At 37.9% G+C, this 24,468-nt stretch overlaps 1 protein-coding gene and 1 pseudogene across 1 annotated transcript; both read right to left on the reverse strand.

Annotated features, from left to right (window-relative positions):
- LOC119486022 (GTPase IMAP family member 9-like) lies at window positions 1–23,218 on the reverse strand. The gene is made up of 3 exons (XM_037765918.1): window positions 23,093–23,218; window positions 20,960–22,071; window positions 1–476 (listed from the first exon to the last, which is right to left on the reverse strand). The coding sequence occupies exons 1-3, from the start codon at window positions 23,106–23,108 to the stop codon at window positions 453–455; spliced, it is 1,152 nt and encodes a 383-aa protein (XP_037621846.1). The 5' UTR covers window positions 23,109–23,218; the 3' UTR covers window positions 1–452.
- On the reverse strand, window positions 362–3,473 carry LOC119486028 (annotated as a pseudogene).
- Window positions 23,219–24,468: the final 1,250 nt, after the last annotated feature.

Raw genomic sequence — 24,468 nt, forward strand, 5'->3', positions numbered from 1 at the left:
ACCAACATTTTTGAGGAAAAAAAACAAAAAACGTAACGTTAACTTAACGTTACTTCATCATAAATGTTTGATTATAAAACAAGTCGTTGAAATCGGTTGAGAAATGTAGACGTTATAGTGCTTTTTATGCAGAAAAACGGCAGCTCCCCCGTTCCCCCCATGGGGTTACAGGTCAGTCTTGCCCTGTCCAATATGGCGCCCAAGTTGACGTACGAACCAGGAGTCAATGCAGCGTCTATGTATGTATATCTATTGGTGGCCCTCTGCGGTCCAGCCAAAACTCATGCAAAAAGAACCCTAGATGACAATGTGAGAGTATAATATGATGTGTGACTTTGAAAAAAGGAAATTGTGGTTATAGTTCTGTGGATTAAAGAATATTTATTTTATTTTATATATTCCTGTGTAGGGGAGATTCTGGAGGGTTCCTCTGTTTAAGCCTGAACCACTCATTATTTGAACAAGGATCCAATTGCCTTTCCCAAAAGTTTAACTCCTCCAACTATCGTTTTGCCAGCCTGAATTGCGAGTTCACCAGCTTTTACCAGAGGATATAATGGATTAAACTCCTCAGCTTCCTCTCTGGCCTCGGTTTCATGCCTGGACTGCAACTTCTTTACCTCCTTTCTCAGTTCTCTGTCATGCTGTTCATTTATTTGATTCATCATGTCTTTCATCTCCCTTTCTTTCTCCTCTCTCTCTCTCTTTCTCTCTGCTTCTCTCTCCTCCTTCTCCCTCTTTCTCTCCTCATTCATCTCCTGCTTCTCCCTCTTCTTCTCCTCCTCTCTCTCTTTCCTCTCCCTCTCTCTCTCAGCCTGGAGTTGTTCATTCATTTTCTTCATCTCTTTTTCATATTTCTCTTGTAGTTTTCTCTCCACTTCCTATTTTTCTTTGCGTATTTGCTCTTCTCCCTCTTTCAGGATGTGTTGTTTCTCCTCTTCGATTGCCCTCTCGGCCTCTTGGAACATCTCGTTGGTGTAGTGGAGTCCTCCGTTCTTCTGGACTAAATTTCTGATCTTCTGGAGCAGCTCAGTGACCTGAGAGCGGCGATCCTTCAGCTTATTATTGAAGACATGGTACTAACCATTACATCTGAACACGAGTTCCTGCAGGTCTGAGCATTCCGTCAAGAAGTCCTCAATAGTTGTCTCAAGAAGGTCTCCATGAGTAAAGAGAACCATGCTGTGTCTGTCTGCAGCCTGGCCAAAGATTTCTTGAATCTTTTGCACTGTCTGCTTTTCCTCTTCAGTGTATCTGCCCAGCCTAATGACCACCAGGAACACATGGGGTCCAGGAACAGCGTAAGTGATGCACTGGCTGATGTCTTTAGTTGTTTTATCCATGCCAAACCTGGTGTCGAACAGGCCCGGGGTGTCGATAACAACAACCTGTTGCCCGTCCACCTCAGCTTTGCCCATTAAAGAGTCTACAGTCATCAACTTTGCACTGAACTTTGATTCAAAGCACTGTTGTCCCAGAATGGTGTTTCCAAAGCACTCTTCCCATTTCCAGTCTTCCCCACCAGCACTATCCTCACCTCCTTTTTATTTAGTTCTGTTGGTAAGAATAGATAACATTAGAATGAATATCACGGGACCTTTATGGAGCAGTTTTGAAATCTTTCATTGTCCAACTAACACGAGGCTTTCACCCAGGAGACCGCTGTTCATGTCCCGTGCGTTAAGTTCCACTTTCATGTTACAATCAGCTGTTCGTTCGTGTTCCATGCTAACAACGTTAAGTTTCATTTACCCTTCACAAACATAGTAGTTTTAAGCCAAGCGATGTAGTTTTTTCCTAAACCTAACTAAGGGGTTTTGTTGTCTTAACCTAAAGTGACTCTAAGGGGCGGTATGTGATGAGTTGGGATAAGAATGTGTTGATATGTCACATAGAAGTAGTGTACATCATCTGGAAGCTGGGAACCTGAAGACTAATTTCAGATGCAGCACAGCAAGTCAAGTTGTTCTCGTCATTAATCAGAAATAAACATAAATTAATGAATTCATTAATTAATTAGAATAAATTGTTTAGAACATTATGACAGAAGTATGTGATGCCCATTCCCATTCTCACTTATGTCTCGTAAATTGTTGCAGCAGTTTTTGGGTTGATACCATTTGTTACACAGATTTGGTGCTAAATTTAACTATTTTTTTTACCACTGGAGAATTGAATAATCACTATTATTTTGATTACTTTCGTATGTTTATCAGGTGTCTTTGTGAGGGCTTTGGTTTAGGACCCAGAAGCAGACACAGACACAGCTGGATGGTGGTTGAAAGTCAGGTGGATTTATTATAATAAAGGTGGTGAGGGCGCTGGAGAAGGCAGGGGACAGGCAGGCTGTTGAGCAGGGTGGAGTAGCTGGAGGAATGAGCTGCGGCGGCGTGAGGATGGCTCGATGGGAGGCTGGCACTGGAATCCAGAAGACAGGAGAACACAATGTTAAATATGAGAAGCACTAGGAAACACAAGAATTACTCTGGTAATTATAGTACAGAACGGCAGAGAGAATACCAACTGGTAGGCAGAACAATCTGGCGAGGACTGGCAGGAAAGCTGGTGTTCTTGAACTGTGGGTTGATTAGGTGATTGTTGACAGGTGCAGAGTGCAGAGTGGAGAGTGAGACCAGGTGCCTGATGAGGAAGCCGCGCCCCTGCCACACCCACACAGACAGGCAGGGGAGGGGGAGACACAGGGGAAGCAGAACACCGGAAAACTACTGGAGTCACGGCCAGAGCCGTGACAGTCTTTTTTACCAGAAATAATTTTGACATTGACTCACATTGACGTACAACCCAGGAGTCAATGCGGCGTCTATGTATATATGTCTATGTCCCTGGCTGCAATGACACCAACAGAGCAGATGCGGAAGCCCGGAAACACTGACCAATCAGAGCAGACTGGGCTTTTTGAAAGGCCTTAAAGAGACGGGCGCTAAAACTGACTGTTTCAGACATAGGGTGAATACCGGTGCTGCAGCAATGGACAGTATGAGAAAAATAATGTTTTGTTTTAACATAAAAGCATGTAAACAAGTTCTAGTAGACCGCCAAAATAAAAGTATGAACCTGCAAATGAGCATATGTCACCTTTTACAACATGAGTATAGTAGTATCAGGACTTACCGTGGTAGTGTTTGCTGGCCATGTTGGGGTCACAGAGTGCAGGCACTGGTGAAGAGTCTCAGAGTCTTCAGAGTCTTTCTGCTGCTTCTACTCTGTCAGATGACCCCATGCAGAAAACCACACCTACAAACGGTTAGACTGTGGACATCACAGTGAAACAGAAAGCTCAGTTAAAGCAGGTTTTTTTTGGTCTAAATGGGAATGTACATGTTGTTCCACTTTATTTCAGCCATGTTATAATGGTGTGACAGACTTTGGAACACTTTGGACAATATTTATAACCCTCTTCTATATTTTGTTTGCCTCAAACACATTGTTTTAACTTGCTTGCTGTCATCATTCTACGATACCCAAAACTGAAAAGGAAAAAAAAAAAGCTGTATTTGTATTTGTATTTGCACATACAAACAGATCACACTTCAGTGAGTGTTTGCTCTCTATCTGTTGGGATAGGTTGTAACTACAGTGTAGCACTACACAGTAAGAATTTCATGTTAAGGCCATGTGTCAAGTGTTTCCTACATGAGGTGGTTACACCATATGGAAGACCAAATCTGACTTGTTAGGAAGTAAATTAAAAAAAATAAAGAAAATGGAGAAAGGAAAAAGAAGATATAAATGATGAATAGTTATTATTTTTCCAATAGCAGGATTACATTTTCATAACCGGAATTTATAACTTTTAAAAATAGATTTCATATAATCTTGCAACTGAAGACAAAAATATTGCATCACCATTGTACTGAGATGTTGAGGAATTCCCTTGAACGTATAGCTCCATTTATATCTAAATATTACTTCATTAATCGATTGTTGTTAAACACTTTTTTTGTTTTTCATACATGTTGAATTGTATACACCACATGCTTGTAGACAAATTTCACATTTTTGTGTGTACAGCCGTCCTGCTGTGTACTGACTTAAAACTTTCTAGGTCACGCTAACGGTAGATTAGAATAATATTTTTGGAAGTCTACCAATGTCACAGTCTTGATTTCCTTCCATAGTATCAAAATACATAGTCCTTTCTACGAAACGTCTTGGAAATTACCAAGAACTTATTTAAAAAAAATTACAAACCTGTAAAATTAAAGCATGAGTGAAACATTTCTGAATGAATTCATTAATTAAATTATTTATATAGAAATAAGTCAGGCACGGATCCTCCATATCCCAATAAAACAGTTAGTCAGTCTGATGTTTATCAGACTTGAGCTGCTGTCTCCTCCACACTGCTCACCCCTCCCTCCACCATTTACAAGAAATGGTAGGAAACTGCAGGAAATAGTGCACACGTCCGTTCGCCCTGAATGAATGTTCTGTGGTACTATAAACAGAACATACAATACCAGTGGTGATCCACTGAAATTATTATTGCAGAGAGAAACTTTTTACATACACCAAATGAAGGCCACAGTATATCCAGGACTAAATGAAGAAATTGATTTTAGTCCATTTTTGTAGTGGCTCTTATGCATGTGGTCTGGTACTGTTGCCATAAATTGTTATATATTATCACTTATTTACTTTTTTCTGTCTTGTTATTTGTATATTTATGTTTTCTTATTTTATTTTCATTATTTTCTCTGCTTTCTTGACATCCTGTAGAGCCATCTAGTGACCACATTTTGCACCTGTCACCTGAGAGTTTATTGGCCTTTTGCTCAGGTGTTTGCAATCATCAATTGTCTGTATACTCACAAAAAAGAAAAGCTGTGTGCTGAGGGTTACACCCTGAAGAAGGCTGTTTGTGCCGCTACGCGTGGCTTGTTACCCAATCTGAACATTTACTAGCATTGTTTTTAGCATTTTCAAAAAAATTCCCACATCAGGCTAATCCATCCTACAGAAATCAATAGCTTTCATTTAATCAGTTAAAGAAAATGTTCATGTTACCCAAGGTCTTTAACATCCTTTGTGGCATACATTAAAATATACCAACAGTCTTAAATAAGTTTAATAAATATATTAAGTCACTGTTAATCAAACTGCATAGCAGCTGTAGAGTACTCTGACAAATGTCAACCAAATGTCTCTATAGAGCGGGACACATTTTAACCAGCTGTTCCATTTTCATCAGATAGGTGGAGCAGAAGAGCTCAGTATCATGAGGACCTGCAGAGAAGTGCTGCCATTTCTTGTAAATGCTCAGAGAGGGGAGGGCAAGGTTTGAGGTGTACAGATAACACGGGGACTTCCTGGAAATAAAGCAGGGGTGGATACAGAAGTCAGAAAAACAGGGGACAAACTATGACACTAAATAAACTCTACACACATTAAAGACACTCAACCTGCTGAACAGGCTGACCAATTACCTTAAAGTCGAGATTAGTGATAAAAATGCCTTTTTAACCCTTTTAGATCATATTGTGCACCTATTTAACAATATATGCAAAAAAAAAAAAAATGACTTCTTATTTTTTTTATTTTACTGTTGTGACAAACAAGCCAGCATGTGGTCATCGGGGGGAAAAAATTCTCATCTCACATATTTCCGGGACGTACACTAAGTCATTATCATGACTGTTTGCATACTTATTGTCTTTTTTTTCTCAAGATTGGAAAAGACTTAAAGTTTAAACGTTTTGAAGTAAAGGTCCCTGTATAATATAATATAATATAATATAATATAATATAATATAATATAATATAATGAATGCTTTCAGTCTATAGGCTACCGCTAACACTGCTACTGTTATTACTATTATGTACTCACTAATAATAACAATCAGAATAACAGGCAGATAGTAGTACATAAATAAATAATGGTAACAATAAATAATATTAGTTATGATCTGAATTTATTGAAATAATGGTGATAATACAGCAATTATAAAAAACTATATAATCTAATAGCATAACCAAGACATGACATCAGTTTTATTGTTTGCATTATTAGCCACATATCACTTTCAATACGTATCATACATTTCATGTTTTAAACACAATATCATGTTAGATATGAACATCAATAAGATAACATTAGTTTATAGATTAGCTAACAATAAGGAGCGTTAGCTAGCTCTTATCTGATGTTACAGAAGCAAACGTTTTGTAAATATGTAAAATTAACTTGAACAGCTGATTAACTGTGGATTAAATCATTTTTATTTTATTTCATATATTCCTGTGTGGGGGAGATTCTGGAGGGTTCCCCTGTTGAAGCCTGAACCACTCATTATTAGAACCAGGATCTAATTACCTTTCGAACACCTGCAATTCCCTTTCCCATCCGTTCAACTCCACCATCTACAACTTTGTCAACCTCAAGTACGACTTCAGCAGTCAACGTCCCCACTAGCCAGCCAGCTAGATCCTGATGGAAAGAGCAACCACATCATGTTTTAGTTCTTGTCTTATTTACATTCACACGGACATTTGAAATGTCACCAGTCATCGCCCCAAAATACTTTCTCAATTCAAAATCCGCCTCCGGCCAATAACAGGCCAAATGCAAATTTGAAAAAACATAGTAATAGAAATAATTTCATGAAAATTCAATCCAGTAAAAAAAACAAAAAAGCAATAAGTTGCAATAACTATTCATAATTTCTGGTACATTTATGTATTTTGTCCTATTTTTTCAAATCCAATTATTTATTTCATAATGTCTGATGTATTTATTTAATATTGGCTGTTTTAGAGTTCCATAGAAATTCTCTAAGGGGGAAACAATAGCTTTAATTTAATCAGTCAAAGAAAATGTTCATGTTACCCAAGGTCTTTAACATCCTTTGTGGCATACATTAAAATATACCAACAGTCTTAAATACGTTTAATGAATATATGAAGTCACTGTAGAGCAGAAGAGCTCAGTATCATGAGGACATGCAGAGAACTGCTGCCATTTCTTGTAAATACTGAAGGGAGGGGAGAGCTTTGTGCTGCTTTGTGCAGCAGGATCTGCAGTTTTGAAGGAGTGCTGCCATTTCTTGTAAATGCTCAGAGAGGGGAGAGCAAGGTTTGTGGTGTACAGTTAACACGGGGACTTCCTGGAAATAAAGCAGGGGTGGATACAGAAGTCAGTAAAAACAGGTGACAAACTGACACTGAATAAACTCTACACACATTAAAGACACTCAACCTGCTGAACAGGCTGACCATTTACCTTAAAGTCGAGATTAATGATAAAAATGCCTTTTAAACCCTTTTAGATCATATCTAACCATATGTGGTCATATTCAGCACCTATTTAATAAATTTATAAGCAAAAAAAATTAAATTTCTTCTTATTTTTATATTACAATAGAGTCATCTTTTCTTCCTGTAAAACCAAAATATGACGTGTGCTTATGTAAGCTAGGACCAACCAATAATAATATCATCAATCAATCTGCAACTTATGGAGCCACAGTCTACAGTAGCTCTGTTTCACACTACATTTTAAGCCCGCCCACTTTTTAGCGGTCCAATCAAATGTGAAGGATTTGATTTAAATCCCTCTTACTGTAGACTGGGACATATACTAAGTCATTATCATGACTGTTTGCATACTTACTGTCTTTTTTTTCTCAATATTTCCAACCCCAGGTCATGTATGCATTATGGAAAATACTTTTTATTATTAATGAATAAAAATATATTCTTGAAATATAAAAATAATTTTAAAAAAGAAAAAATTTCATGAAGACATGTTTTAATAACTTCAAAATATTTCACAATATATTGGTTCACTGATATTTTACTTTTTTTCATGATTATTCCATTAAGTTTTAATTATTTCTTTAATATCTGACATTTTGGGATTTCATCAAATTGCACATTGACCTATATGTAATAAATGATGTAAAAGAAACAAGAGTGACATGATTCCTGCTGGCTTCAAGCCAAGACAGGCACATTTATTTGAATAGCACATATACACAAAGGAAAATGCACGAACCACATGAAACAGTGAGTACAGAAGAAGAAATGAATCAAATTTGAGAAAAAGAAAAAAGAAGATTAAAAAGGAATAAGGAGTAAATATTTAAGTGTAAGGTGAATAATCAGTGCTTGAGGTTCAGTCAGTGGCATTGGAAAACATAAATTATTTAACCTGGATTTAAAGGTAGTCAAAGTTTGTGAAATCTTGCAGTATATATTTGGGAAGTTCGTTGCAGCTTGGTGGTAAATAGTTTAGTTTAGTATGTTCTTTACTGATGTACACTACTTTATCAGTAAAAAACTGTGGTTTCCTGTCATGTAGGGCATTCCTGAAGAAGATGAGAAGACTGGAATGTAATCTGCTCTCTACAGGAAGCCATGAGACTTTACAGTGCATTAGAAAAACATTTGTGCGCATTGAACAATGGAGAGCTAATCTGGCGACTCTGATCTGTTTAGCCAGAACATTTGCTGGTCACAACAATGCTCTTACCCAGTTTAGTTCTGATATTATCAATGTGTTCAGTCCACGTCAGTCTAACATCCAACACAATGCCAAGTAGCTCAGTCATTTTAACTTGTTCAACTGACTTTCTGTAACTAAATGCTGCTATTCTATGAACCAGGAAAGTAGCCATGCATTCAAGAAATTTAAGTTCCTGATAGACAAACATACACTGATCAGCCACAACATTAAGACCACTGACAGGTGAAGTGAATAACATTGACTATCTCGTTACAATGGCACCTGGCAGTGGGGGGGATATATTAGACAGCAAGGGAACATTTTGTCCTTGAAGTTGATGTGTTGGAAGCAGAACAAATGGGCAAGCGTAAGGATGTGAGCGACTTTGACAAGGACCAAATTGGGGACGACTGGATCAGAGCATCAGGGCTGTTTTGGGGTCTGAGTATCATCAGATAATCCGTTTTTCCTTTTGAATTCAGAAAGGAAAAAACGTTTTTTTATTTTTTCGTTTTAAACCAAAAACACCGCATTGACTCCTGGGTTGTACGTCAATGTGAGTCAATGTCAAAATTATTTCTGATAAAAAAGACACCTGATAAACATACGAAAGTAATCAAGATAATAGTGATTATTCAATTCTCCAGTGGTAAAAAAATGGTTAAATTTAGCACCAAATCTGTGTAACAAATGGTATCAACCCAAAAACTGCTGCAACAATTTACGAGACATACTGTAAGTGAGAATGGGAATGGGCATCACATACTTCCATCGTAATGTTCTAAACAATTTATTCTAATTAATTAATGAATTCATTAATTTATGTTTATTTCTGATTAATGACGAGAACAACTTGACTTGCTGTGCTGCATCTGAAATTAGTCTTCAGGTTCCCAGCTTCCAGATGATGTACACTACTTCTATGTGACATATCAACACATTCTTATCCCAACTCATCACATACCGCCCCTTAGAGTCACTTTAGGTTAAGACAACAAAACCCCTTAGTTAGGTTTAGGAAAAAAACTACATCGCTGGGCTTAAAACTACTATGTTTGTAAAGGGTAAATGAAACTTAACGTTGTTAGCACAGAACACTAACGAACAGCTGATTGTAACATGAAAGTGGAACTTAACGCACGGGACATGAACAGCGATCTCCTGGATGAAAGCCTTGTGTTTGTTGGACAATGAAAGATTTCAAAACTGCTCCATAAAGGTCCCGTGGTATTCATTCTAATGTTATCTATTCTTACCAACAGAACTAAATAACAAGGAGGTGAGGATAGTGCTGGTTGGGAAGACTGGAAATGGGAAGAGTGCCACTGGAAACACCATTCTGGGACAACAGTGCTTTGAATCAAAGTTCAGTCCAAAGTCTATGACTGTAGACTCTTTAATGGGCAAAACTGAGGTGGACGGGCAACGGGTTGTTGTTATCGACACCCCGGGCCTGTTCGACACCAGGTTTGGCATGGATAAAACAACTAAAGACATCAGCCAGTGCATCACTTATGCTGTTCCTGGACCCCACGTGTTCCTGGTGGTCATCAGGCTGGCCAGATACACTGAAGAGGAAAAGCAGACAGTGCAAAAGATTCAAGAAATCTTCGGCCAGGCTGCAGACAGACACAGCATGGTTCTCTTTACTCATGGAGACGAGCTTGAAGACACAACTATTGAGGACTTCTTGACGGAAAGCTCAGACCTGCAGGAACTCGTGGCCAGATGTAATGACCAGTACCATGTCTTCAATAATAAGCTGAAGGATCGCCGCTCTCAGGTCACTGAGCTGCTCCAGAAGATCAGAAATTTAGTCCAGAAGAACGGAGGAAGCCACTACACCAACGAGATGTTCCAAGAGGCCGAGAGGGCAATCGAAGAGGAGAAACAACGCATCCTGAAAGAGAAAGAAGAGCAAATACGCAAAGAAAAAGAGGAAATGGAGAGAAAACAACAGGAGAGATATGAAAAAGAGATGAAGAAAATGTATGAACAACTCCAGGCTGAGAGAGAAAGGGAGAGAAGAAAGAGAGAGAGGAGGAGGGAGAAGGAGAGGGAGAGGTGGAAGATGGAGAGGAGGAGGGAGAGGGAGGAAAGAGAAGCAGAAAGGAAGAGAGAGGAACAGGAGAGAGAGAGACAGATTGCAAATATGAGGAAACAGCATGAAAGAGAACTGGAAGAGGAAAGAGAAAGGTTGAGACGGGAAGCACAGCGGCAAGCTGAGAGGGATGATGACGATGATGATGATGATGATGATGATGATAATTGTACAATTCTCTGACTTAGTTTTCCTGTCTTTGTATTTGTGTGCTACTGTGCTGAAATGAAGGAAACTATTTTAAATTTATAATATATATATACACCGGTGACCACCTGCCTAATAGTGAGTAGGTCCCCTTTTTGCTGCCAAAAGGTCTGGGTATCATCGGATAATCCGTTTTTCCTTTTGAATTCAGAAAAAAACGGCCGTTTTCTCGTTTTTGGTTTCTGAATCAAAAAATGAAAAACGAACCCAAACCGGGCCGTTTTTTGTTTTTGCGAATTCCTTTTCTCATTATTCGTTTTTAATTGAAGAACGGAAGTCACGTGGGTTTTTCGTTTTTTCGTTTTAAACCACAAACGAAAAACGGAATCACGTGGTGCTCTGTTTGTTTTTTGTTTCCAAACGAAAAACGAAAAAAACAAATTAAAAAAGCGATCCGATTTTAGTTTCTTCAAGTTTCTTTCTGTCATTTTCTGTTTTGAATCGAAAAGCGGAGAACGGCAGTCACGTGACCCGGAAGTGAAGGCAAACATGTCAAAATAAAAGCCAAGAAGATAGTTTGGTCATTCTATAAAAGTGTAACATTATTTAAGAACAGGATTGAGGTAATAGTAGAAGATAAATAGGCTAAATAAATACACAAATAAATACATACATAGATATTTTTTTGTTTTGTTCTTTTCATTAACACATGAATGTCTTTTATCCAAAAAGTGTGTGATAAATGACAGGGAGGGTCTCTACAGATGTTATACACAACTCTCATGTAATTGACAATGTTCTCTCTCACACCCTCACTATGGGCTGTTTCTTTATGTCGGCAGGTGAGAAGCACTATGTGGCTACTCCTTTCAACACACCTGACACTTCCACCTGATCCCTTCACTCCATTAGGAAGGCTGTAGCCGAGTAGTTCTACATCATGATAATGCTGATTTTTCAACCAGCGATTATGACATTAATGCCAGCTAGACAGAATAAAGCTCTGTCTGTCATGACAATAGTACTGTACTTAAGGCCACTTCATCACTCCAGATACTGTAGATTTAACAGATACCTGCTGTCTTCAGGTGGCTGTAAAGAGTCACCCGAGTAAAGGAAAGGCCTTCAGTACATTTCTACTGTCATGACAGACAGAGCTTTATTCTGTCTAACTGGCATTAATGTCATAATCGCTGATGGAAAAATCAGCATTATCATGATGTCGAACAAATTAACTAAATTACATATACTACCAAATAGACTAGAAATGATTGAAAAGCATCATAAACCACCAAACAGAATACAGAAAGTTAGTGATTTCAGTTTTTTAGTGAACTCAGGCTGATTAATCATCATATTAGACTATGATGTCTGAAGGTTGGCAAACATGCTGATCAACCATACTTATCTATTATTGACCATGATTATTGACTTGACTTTTCATCTATAAATGCGTCAAAATTGAAAATTTGACTGAAAAGAAAATCCTTGGGGATTGAGGAGTGGTGACCTCTGACCCCTATGGTGGGTAACGTCACAGAAGGCCTACTCATAAAATGCACTGACTTCACTGATACCGAATCTCCCTCCAAACTAAATTGTAAAGCTGACGGCCCCTCAATATGATCTGATCAATACAATACAACTTTATTGTCCACCAGGGTGGAAATTTGTCTTCGGCTCACAAAACACAGAAAACAACAGACATTAAAAACCAGACAGCAGTTAGTGAAAAACAGAGACAGGTTATGTTACACATTAAAACAGTTCATGTCAGTGTCTGTGGCTCAGATCTGCTCAGTCACTGTGTTGAGTTAACAATATTGATGGCACTAGTTGGGATGGAAGACTTTTTAAACACATGTTTAGTTGCCAGAGGGGCTCTATAGCGCCTCCCGACTGGCTGCAGAGAGGATGGGAGCTATCTGCCAGGATGCTCCTCGCTTTCTTCCTCGTCCTTTCTGTAAAAAGTTGAGTCAAGGGCTTTTGGGGCTTACCAACTATTTTGCCTGCCATTGACACAAACCTAGACAGTTTATTCTTCTATCTACAGTGTAGGTGACCGTACCAGGCAGGAAGGTTAAAGGTTAAAACCCTCTCAACAATAGTTTTGTACACTAATTCTAAAATCTGCCGGCTGACACCGAGGCCACTGAGTTTCCTTAGAAGATAAAGTCGCTGTGAGCATCTCTTGAAGATATACTCTGTATTTACAGAGAAGCTCACCTGGGTGTCCAGGACTGTACCGAGGTATTTAAAGTGTCCCACAGTTTCAACATGTTGGCCATCAAGTGAAACTGGCTCTGTGATCAAATGTTGTTTTGTGCAGCACATGATTAATTCTTTCTTCTCAGCCACATTGATTTCTAGCTGGTTAGTGTGACACCATGTCTGAAGGGCTGTAGTGTGGGCCAGATAGGCAGCTTCCCCTAGTAAACCTGTTTCCTGTAAAAGGCCAACTAAGGCCATGTCATCCGCATACTTAAACAGTCTAAAATGTTTCTCATTGATCATAAATTCATTTGTAAAAAGAGAGAATAGCACAGGGGAAAGAACACAGCCTTGTGGGCAGCCTGTCTGACATGTTCTCCCTGACACAGACCCTCTGATCCACACAACTAACCCTGTGTTGATGTTGAGATCAATGAGCCTTTTCAGGAGAATATGCGTCTTCATTGAGTTAAAAGCTGAGCTAAAATCCACAAATAAAGCTCTGGCATAACCTTTAGGATGCATAAGGTGTTTAGTGACTGTGTTAAGCAGAGTCAGCACAGCGTCGTCTGGGCCTCTGTTGCTCTTATTTAAGCGAACTGGAGCAGATCTAGCACTGTGCTGGTCAGGTGGCTGGCAAGAACTCGTTCCATGGTTTTACACAATATGGAGGTTATTGCGATAGGCCACAGATCATTTGGCTTACTTGCGTCGGCTTTTTTAGCACAGGCCTAATTATTGTGAATTTCCATGATTTTGATGAAGTGGCCTTCAGTCCAGTACTATTGTCATGACAGACAGAGCTTTATTCTGTCTAGCTGGCATTAATGTCATAATCGCTGGTTGAAAAATCAGCATTATCATGATGTAGAACTACTCGGCTACAGCCTTCCTAGTGGAGTGAAGGGATCAGGTGGAAGTGTCATGTGTGTTGAAAGGAGTAGCCACATAGTGCTTCTCACCTGCCGACATAAAGAAACAGCCCATAGTAATGGTGTGATTGAGAAAATTGTCAATTATGTGAGAGATCTGTATAACATCTATAGAGACCCTCCCTGTAATTTATCACACACTTTTTGGATAAAAGACATTCATGTGTTAATGAAAAGAACAAAACAAAAAAATATCTATGTATGTACTTATTTGTGTATTTATTTAGCCTATTTATCTTCTACTGTTACTTTGATCCTGTGCTTAAATAATGTTAATGAGTAAAGAGAACCATGCTGTGTCTGTCTGCAGCCTGGCCAAAGATTTCTTGAATCTTTTGTACTGTCTGCTTTTCCTCTTCAGTGTATCTGCCCAGCCTGATGACCACCAGGAACACGTGGGGTCCAGGAACAGCATTAGTGATGCACTGGCTGATGTCTTTAGTTGTTTTATCCATGCCAAACCTGGTGTCGAACAGGCCCGGGGTGTCGATAACAACAACCCGTTGCCCGTCCACCTCAGCTTTGCCCATTAAAGAGTCTACAGTCATAGACTTTGGACTGAACTTTGATTCAAAGCACTGTTGTCCCAGAATGGTGTTTCCAGTGGCACTCTTCCCATTTCCAGTCTTCCCAACCAGCACTATCCTCACCTCCTTGTTATTTAGTTCTGTTGGTAAAAATAGATAACATTAGAATGAATACCACGGGACCTTTATGGAGCAGTTTTGAAATCTTTCATTGTCCAACAAACACAAGGCTTTCATCCAGGAGATCGCTGTTCATGTCCTGTGCGTTAAGTTCCACTTTCATGTTACAATCAGCTGTTCGTTAGTGTTCTGTGCTAACAACGTTAAGTTTCATTTACCCTTCACAAACGTAGTAGTTTTAAGCCCAGCGATGTAGTTTTTTTCCTAAACCTAACTAAGGGGTTTTGTTGTCTAAACCTAAAGTGACTCTAAGGGGCGGTATGTGATGAGTTGGGATAAGAATGTGTTGATATGTCACATAGAAGTAGTGTACATCATCTGGAAGCTGGGAACCTGAAGACTAATTTCAGATGCAGCACAGCAAGTCAAGTTGTTCTCGTCATTAATCAGAAATAAACATAAATTAATGAATTCATTAATTAATTAGAATAAATTGTTTAGAACATTATGACAGAAGTATGTGATGCCCATTCCCATTCTCACTTATGTCTCGTAAATTGTTGCAGCAGTTTTTGGGTTGATACCATTTGTTACACAGATTTGGTGCTAAATTTAACCATTTTTTTACCACTGGAGAATTGAATAATCACTATTATCTTGATTACTTTCGTATGTTTATCAGGTGTCTTTTTTATCAGAAATAATTTTGACATTGACTCACATTGACGTACAACCCAGGAGTCAATGCGGTGTCTATGTATATATGTCTATGTCCCTGGCTGCAATGACACCAACAGAGCAGATGCGGAAGCCCGGAAACACTGACCAATCAAAGCAGACTGGGCTTTTTGAAAGGCCTTAAAGAGACAGGCGCTAAAACTGACTGTTTCAGACAGAGGGTGAATACCGGTGCTGCAGCAATGAACAGTATGAGAAAAATAATGTTTTGTTTTAACATAAAAGCATGTAAACATGTTCTAGTAGACCGCCAAAATAAAAGTATGAACCTGCAAATGAGCATATGTCACCTTTAACAACATGAGTATAGTAGTATCAGGACTTACCATGGTAGTGTTTGCTGGCCATGTTTGGGTCACAGAGTGCAGGCACTGGTGAAGAGTCTCAGAGTCTTCAGAGTCTTTCTGCTGCTTCTACTCTGTCAGATGACTCCATGCAGAAAACCACACCTACAAACAGTTAGACTGTGGACATCACAGTGAAACAGAAAGCTCAGTTGAAGCAGGGTTTTTTTGGTCTAAATGGGAATGTACATGTTGTTCCACTTTATTTCAGCCATGTTATAATGGTGTGACAGACTTTGGAACACTTCGGACAATATTTATAACCCTCTTCTATATTTTGTTTGCCTCAAACACATTGTTTTAACTTGCTTGCTGTCATCATTCTACGATACCCAAAACTGAAAAGGAAAAAAAAAAAGCTGTATTTGTATTTGTATTTGCACATACACATAGATCACACTTCAGTGAGTGTTTGCTCTCTATCTGTTGGGATAGGTTGTAACTACAGTGTAGCACTACACAGTAAGAATTTCATGTTAAGGCCATGTGTCAAGTGTTTCCTACATGAGGTGGTTACACCATATGGAAGACCAAATCTGACTTGTTAGGAAGTAAATTAAAAAAAATAAAGAAAATGGAGAAAGGAAAAAGAAGATATAAATGATGAATAGTTATTATTTTTCCAATAGCAGGATTACATTTTCATAACCGGAATTTATAACTTTTAAAAATAGATTTCATATAATCTTGCAACTGAAGACAAAAATATTGCATCACCATTGTACTGAGATGTTGAGGAATTCCCTTGAACGTATAGCTCCATTTATATCTAAATATTACTTCATTAATCGATTGTTGTTAAACACTTTTTTTGTTTTTCATACATGTTGAATTGTATACACCACATGCTTGTAGACAAATTTCACATTTTTGTGTGTACAGCCGTCCTGCTGTGTACTGACTTAAAACTTTCTAGGTCACGCTAACGGTAGATTAGAATAATATTTTTGGAAGTCTACCAATGTCACAGTCTTGATTTCCTTCCATAGTATCAAAATACATAGTCCTTTCTACAAAACGTCTTGGAAATTACCAAGAACTTATTTAAAAAAAATTACAAACCTGTAAAATTAAAGCATGAGTGAAACATTTCTGAATGAATTCATTAATTAAATTATTTATATAGAAATAAGTCAGGCACAAATCCTCCATATCCCAGCAAAACAGTTAGTCAGTCTGATGTTTATCAGACTTGAGCTGCTGTCTCCTCCACACTGCTCACCCCTCCCTCCACCATTTACAAGAAATGGCAGAAAACTGCAGGAAAAAGTGCACACGTCCTTTCACCCTGAATGAATGTTCTGTGTTACTATAAACAGAACATACAATACCAGTGGTGATCCACTGAAATTATTATTGCAGAGAGAAACATTTTACATACACCAAATGAAGGCCACAGTATATCCAGGACTAAATGAAGAAATTGATTTTAGTCCGTTTTTGTAGTGGCTCTTATGCATGTGGTCTGGTACTGTTGCCATAAATTGTAATATATTATCACTTATTTACTTTTTTCTGTCTCGTTATCTGTATATCTATGTTTTCATATTTTATTTTCATTATTTTCTCTGCTTTCTTGACATCCTGTTGAGCCATCTAGTGACCACATTTTGCACCTTTGAAAAGCTGTGTGCTGAGGGTTACACCCTGAAGAAGGCTGTTTGTGCCGCTACTTGTGGCTTGTTACCCAATCTGAACATTTACTAGCATTGTTTTTAGCATTTCATCAGGAAATAGCCATTTGAATAAAGGCTTTTTATTTTTTAGCCAGAAGAGTGCCTTGGACTTCCCCTTTTTTGATACAATACCAGTGTTGTGTCCAGACTCAGAGCTGTTGAGTGTGACCAACCTTCATTGTTGTTACGTGATGATGTATCATGAATGGGTTCTGTGGCGCTCACCTTAACTCCTGTCGTACCCATTTCAAAGGGGGGGGGGGGGAGTGGGCAGCCTTTTACAGGCAAACAACAGGTTTCTTTCTGTTGGCTTTGACATAACATAGTCAATACAGATGTGCTATCTGCTTTTGTGAAAGTAAAAATTATAGTTGCTGCAGAGCTAATTATTGCTATGAATGAGGGTAAGTTGTTGGTGTCAGGTTTTTAAAGAGTTTACAGTGCCTGGTTGGAGAGCACATTTTCTCCACGCTTCTGTTAAAGCTTCAGTAGGCAACAAGCTTTTTGTGCATCATTGTGCAAAAATTCCATGTTAACCTTTCAGCATATTGTAATTCAAGTGTTCTGATAGAAAACTAGACTTCTGAACCTCCTCATGGCTCTGTTTTCAGGCTTTAAAAGATCTAGCCCGTGACGGGAGACTTTGACCAATCACAGGTCATTTCAGAGAGAGAGAGAGCGTTCCTATTGGCTGTGCTCCGGCTGGTGGGCGGTGCTTGGTATTTCCTCAACTTGATCTCAACATGGCTGCTGGGTCACAAACTTTCTAATTTTTTTTCAGATTACCTGTCACATGTACTACTGTCAGGATATAGCGACCGTTTTATAAAAATAACTTTTTTGAATCATATTTGCTCCAGTCTCTTCTACTTCAGGTTTATTGTGTTGCCTCAAGGTTTGATGTATCTGTTTCTAACAGGCCCTCTGCCTGTTACTGTTATATGTGTTCCCTGTATAGTGAAATGAAAACATTTTAATGGTTTTACATTTTAATTTTGCAATTCGCAGCAGATTCGTTAATGTATAGCTGTGCATTTAATAATGCTTTCTTTGCATAACAGATTTGATAATATAGGCTATTTAATGTCTTTCTAATATGACTAAATGCTTTAAGACTATTATAGTCTTATTGTTTGTTTGATGTTGTTTGATTCTCCGTGTAACATCCACACCTATAAGCCTAGATGTTGTAACAGCAATAACATTGTAAGTGTTGAAATTACTGAACATTGCACATTGATCCTCGAGTGTTTCCTACATTAATGAAGGTGATTTAGGCCTTTTAACAGACTTTTCAGTGTCCCACATTTTGGACATGACTGTCACACATCAGGAAATTTGTCTGAGACAACTTGGCACTAAAAGTACTGATATGTCCACCATTTCTTTTATGATTGTAAAATCTGCCTTTCCTTTTTCGGTTAGATTAGGACACATCCTGGAGATTTCAGAGTGCTACTGGGTATGGATATAATGTATTAGCTTCATATCACAATATATTCCAGAAGTCTGAAAATTAAAAAAAATGTCCCACATTAGGCTAATCCATCCTACACGGACCGAGAAAACAATAGCTTTCATTTAATCAGTTTATATATTTTGTTCTATTTATTCAAATCCAATTATTTATTTCATAATGTCTGATGTATTTATTTAATATTGACTGTTTTATTCTCTAAGGCAGAAACAATAGCTTTCATTTAATCTGTCAAAGAAAATGTTCATGTTACGCAAGGTCTTTAACATCCTTTATGGCATACATTAAAATATATCAACAATCTTGAATACGTTTAATGAATATATGAAGTCACTGTAGAGCAGAAGAGCTCAGTATCATGAGGACATGCAGAGAACTGCTGCCATTTCTTGTAAATACTGAAGGGAGGGGAGAGCTTTGTGCAGTAGGATCTGCAGTTTGGAAGAAGTGCTGCCATTTCCTGTAAATGCTCAGGGAGAGGAGAGCAAGGTTTGAGGTGTACAGTTAATACGGGGACTTCCCGGAAATAAAGCAGGGATGGATACAGAAGTCAGAAAAACGGGACAAACTGACACTGAATAAACTGTACACACATTTTTCAGTGTCCCACATTTTGGACATGACTGTCACACATCAGGAAATTTGTCTGAGACAATTTGGCACTAAAAGTACTGATATGTCCACCATTTCTTTTATGAATGTGATATCTGCATTTCCTTTTTCGGTTAGATTAGGACACATCCTGGAGATTTCAGAGTGCTACTGGGTATGGATATAATGTATTAGCTTCATATCACAATATATTCCAGAAGTCTGAAAATTAAAAAAAATGTCCCACATTAGGCTAATCCATCCTACACGGACCGAGAAAACAATAGCTTTCATTTAATCAGTTAAAGAAAATGTTCATGTTACCCAAGGTCTTTAACATCCTTTGTGGCATACATTAAAATATACCAACAGTCTGAAATAAATTTAATAAATATATTAAGTCACTGTTAGTCAAACTGCATAGCAGCTGTAGAGTACTCTGATAAATGTCAACCAAATGTCTCTATAGAGCGGGACACATTTTAACCAGCTGTTCCATTTTCATCAGATAGGTGGAGCAGAAGAGCTCAGTATCATGAGGACCTGCAGAGAAGTGCTGCCATTTCTTGTAAATGCTCAGAGAGGGGAGAGCAAGGTTTGAGGTGTACAGATAACACGGGGACTTCCTGGAAATAAAGCAGGGGTGGATACAGAAGTCAGAAAAACAGGTGACAAACTGACACTGAATAAACTGTACACACATTAAAGACACTCGACCTGCTGAACAGGCTGACCATTAATGTCGACATAAAGTCGAGATTAATGATAAAAATGCCTTTTTAACCCTTTTAGATCATATCCCCAGTCATATTGTGCACCTATTTAACAATATATGCAAAAAAAACAAAACAATTACTTCTTATTTTTTTTATTTTACTGTTGTGACAAACAAGCCAGCATGTGGTCATCGGGGGAAAAAAATTCTCATCTCACATATTTCCGGGACGTACACTAAGTCATTATCATGACTGTTTGCATACTTATTGTCTTTTTTTTCTCAAGATTGGAAAAGACTTAAAGTTTAAACGTTTTGAAGTAAAGGTCCCTGTATAATATAATATAATATAATATAATATAATTAATGCTTTCAGTCTATAGGCTACCGCTAACACTGCTACTGTTATTACTATTATGTACTCACTAATAAGAACAATCAGAATAAAAGGCAAATAGTAGTACATAAATAAATAATGATAACAATAAATAATATTGGTTATGATCTGAATTTATTGAAATAATGGTGACAATACAGCAATTATAAAAAACTATATAATCTAATAGCATAACCAAGACATGACATCAGTTTTATTGTTTGCATTATTAGCCACATATCACTTTCAATACGTATCATACATTTCATGTTTTAAACACAATATCATGTTAGATATGAACATCAATAAGCTAACATTAGTTTATAGATTAGCTAACAATAAGGAACGTTAGCTAGCTCTAATTTGATGTTACAGAAGCAAACGTTTTGTAAAGATGTAACGTTAACTTGAACAGCTGATTAACTGTGGATTAAATTTTTTATTTTTATTTTATTTCATATATTCCTGTGTGGGGGAGATTCTGGAGGGTTCCTCTGTTTAAGCCTGAACCACTCATTATTAGAACCAGGATCTAATTACCTTTTCCAAACCTCCAATTCCCTTTCCCATCCGTTCAACTCCACCAACAAACGCTTTGCCAAAATCAATTACGACTTCACCAGCTACTACCAGAGGAAATAATGGATTAAACTCCTCAGCTTCCTCTCTGGCCTCGGTTTCATGCCTGACCTGCAACTTCTCTACCTCCTTTCTCAGTTCTCTGTCATGCTGTTTATTTATTTGATTCATCATGTTTGTCATCTCCCTTTCTTTCTCCTCTCTCTCTCTCTTTCTCTCTACTTCTCTCTCCTCCTTCTCCCTCTTTCTCTCCTCATTCATATCCTGCTTCTCCCTCTTCCTCTCCTCCTCTCTCTCTTTCCTCTCCCTCTCTCTCTCAGCCTGGAGTTGTTCATTCATTTTCTTCATCTCTTTTTCATATTTCTCTTGTAGTTTTCTCTCAATTTCCTCTTTTTCTTTGCGTATTTGCTCTTCTTTCTCTTTCAGGATGCGTTGTTTCTCCTCTTCGATTGCCCTCTCGGCTTCTTGGAACATCTCGTTGGTGTAGTAGCTTCCTCCGTTCTTCTGGACTAAATTTCTGATCTTCTGGAGCAGCTCAGTGACCTGAGAGCGGCGATCCTTCAGCTTATTATTGAAGACATGGTACTGGCCATTACATCTGAACACGAGTTCCTGCAGCTCTGAGCTTTCCGTCAAAAAGTCCTCAATAGTTGTGTCTTCAAGAAGATCTCCATGAGTGAAGAGAACCATGCTGTATCTGTCTGCAGCCTGGCCAAAGATTTCTTGAATCCTTTGCACTGTCTGCTTTTCCTCTTCAGTGTATCTGCCCAGCATGATGACCACCAGGAACACATGGGGTCCAGGAGAAGCGTAAGAGATACACTGGCTGATGTCTTTAGTTGTTTTATCCATGCCATGCCTGGTGTCGAACAGGCCCGGGGTGTCGATAACAGCAACCTGTTGCCCGTCCACCTCAGCTTTGCCCTTGGTACAGTCTACAGTCATCGACTTTGCACTGAACTTTGATTCAAAGCACTGTCGTCCCAGAATGGTGTTTCCAGTGGCACTCTTCCCAATGCCAGTCTTCCCCACCAGCACTATCCTCACCTCCTCCTTATTTTCTCTGCTCCATCCTGTGTGGAAGAATGAGTGAAACAGAATAAGGATCTAGACCTGGTTGTACATACATTGTACATAAAAAGATAGGAGTAAAGAAATATCTATTCTGCTGCTTTGTCAGGGCCAAAAAAGGAGTTTGTTGGAGGTTCCAATCATAATTTCTACAATGTGGGAAAGTCAAACGTTCCTTTTGCAAACTCTCCATTTGTGAAAGTATACTGTGAAAGTATCAAAACACTCAATCCACAGATAAATACACACAGCCCGTATTCAGAAACTGTGCGTTTGAAACAAGCCGTTAGGATTTCTGTCCATTTGTGATGTCACAAATCTACAATATTTCAACTATTTCACAGCTTTAAGCGTAAACATTCTAAATGTGTCCCAGTTTATTTCCTGCTGCAGTGTATGTGAATGACATCAGCTGACAGGAAATACACATGGACCTGAGCTGTTTCTTAACAACGCAATTCTGTTGCCATTCCGTTGAAATGCACTAAAACGGAGCGTTTCTGATAGAGGGTGTATACAGGTTTATTACAGTATGAGGAAAATTATGTGTTGTTTGAACATTAAAGCATATAAACATGTTCTAGTAGAAACCCAAAATACAAGTATGAACCTGAAGATGAGCATGATATGTCCCCTTTAAAATAAAAAGGTTAATAATATAACAGTTTGTCTCTGTGACATCACCCAATACACTAGAGAAAAGCTTCAGCTGAACCAAAAGACAGAAATAACAATACATGACAAAAAGAACAAAAAAGGCATTCATCTGACTCAAACATTTTACTAGTGACCAAGAAATCCTATTTTTTATTGAAAAGTAGAGCTCCAGAATTTGCAATCAGATTATGAATTTAGAACTAAAGGTTAGGTCAGAATAATAAAATAATGTATTTGCAGTCTTACTCAGTATACGTTTATAGAAGTATTAGTCTACAGAAGTACATAACATAAAATTAGATTCAGCAGTGATCCCTGTTAAAATAACTGTACTTTAAAACATGGATACTTTATCATGTCACTTACCGAAGTTGCTGGCCATGTTTGGATGGTAATAAGTTCTGTTCTTGTTTGTGTTAAAGAGTACGGAGTCGATTCTGCAGCTGAACTGAGTTCAGAGCGTCTCCTGCAGCTCCTTTTGAAAGGCTGTGCTAAACCACACCCACTATATCTGCACACGATGACAGTAAAACTAAATCTTTATCTGGTTGTTGTCTGTTATTGAAGGATATTTAAATAGATGGGGTATAAATAAGAATATATTCAAAACACAATATGCAGTCTTTAATCATTTTGAATGAAATATATATGAAATGTATTAAACGATTCAATAGCTTATCAACTTATTTTTGTGAAATGTTTTTGTTTTGTTTTTCACTGGATTTCATTTGTATTCAATTATTGCTATTATTATATTGTAAACTGCCATTTTCAAATTACTTTTTCATTTCATAACGACACTTTTCATGACAAACAAAACAAATAATTTAAAAAAAAACAATTTCACAGCAATGAGTTGCAATAACTTTTCATAATTTCTGGTACATTTATATATTTTGTTCTATTTATTCAAATCCAATTATTTATTTCATAATGTCTGATGTATTTATTTAATATTGACTGTTTTATTCTCTAAGGCAGAAACAATAGCTTTCATTTAATCTGTCAAAGAAAATGTTCATGTTACGCAAGGTCTTTAACATCCTTTATGGCATACATTAAAATATATCAACAATCTTGAATACGTTTAATGAATATATGAAGTCACTGTAGAGCAGAAGAGCTCAGTATCATGAGGACATGCAGAGAACTGCTGCCATTTCTTGTAAATACTGAAGGGAGGGGAGAGCTTTGTGCAGTAGGATCTGCAGTTTGGAAGAAGTGCTGCCATTTCCTGTAAATGCTCAGGGAGAGGAGAGCAAGGTTTGAGGTGTACAGTTAATACGGGGACTTCCCGGAAATAAAGCAGGGATGGATACAGAAGTCAGAAAAACGGGACAAACTGACACTGAATAAACTGTACACACATTTTTCAGTGTCCCACATTTTGGACATGACTGTCACACATCAGGAAATTTGTCTGAGACAATTTGGCACTAAAAGTACTGATATGTCCACCATTTCTTTTATGAATGTGATATCTGCATTTCCTTTTTCGGTTAGATTAGGACACATCCTGGAGATTTCAGAGTGCTACTGGGTATGGATATAATGTATTAGCTTCATATCACAATATATTCCAGAAGTCTGAAAATTAAAAAAAATGTCCCACATTAGGCTAATCCATCCTACACGGACCGAGAAAACAATAGCTTTCATTTAATCAGTTAAAGAAAATGTTCATGTTACCCAAGGTCTTTAACATCCTTTGTGGCATACATTAAAATATACCAACAGTCTGA

Source organism: Sebastes umbrosus, chromosome 3 (genome assembly GCF_015220745.1).
Source record: "Sebastes umbrosus isolate fSebUmb1 chromosome 3, fSebUmb1.pri, whole genome shotgun sequence".
Classification (NCBI taxonomy): Eukaryota; Metazoa; Chordata; class Actinopteri; order Perciformes; family Sebastidae; genus Sebastes; species Sebastes umbrosus.

What these genes read in the sequence shown, in the direction of transcription:
- LOC119486022 (XM_037765918.1), bottom strand. An exon ending in GAATTGGAGGTTTGGAAAAG is followed by an intron (nt 477 to 20,959) that starts GTAATTAGATCC and finishes CTTTTGGGAAAG; the next exon opens with GCAATTGGATCCTTGTTCAA.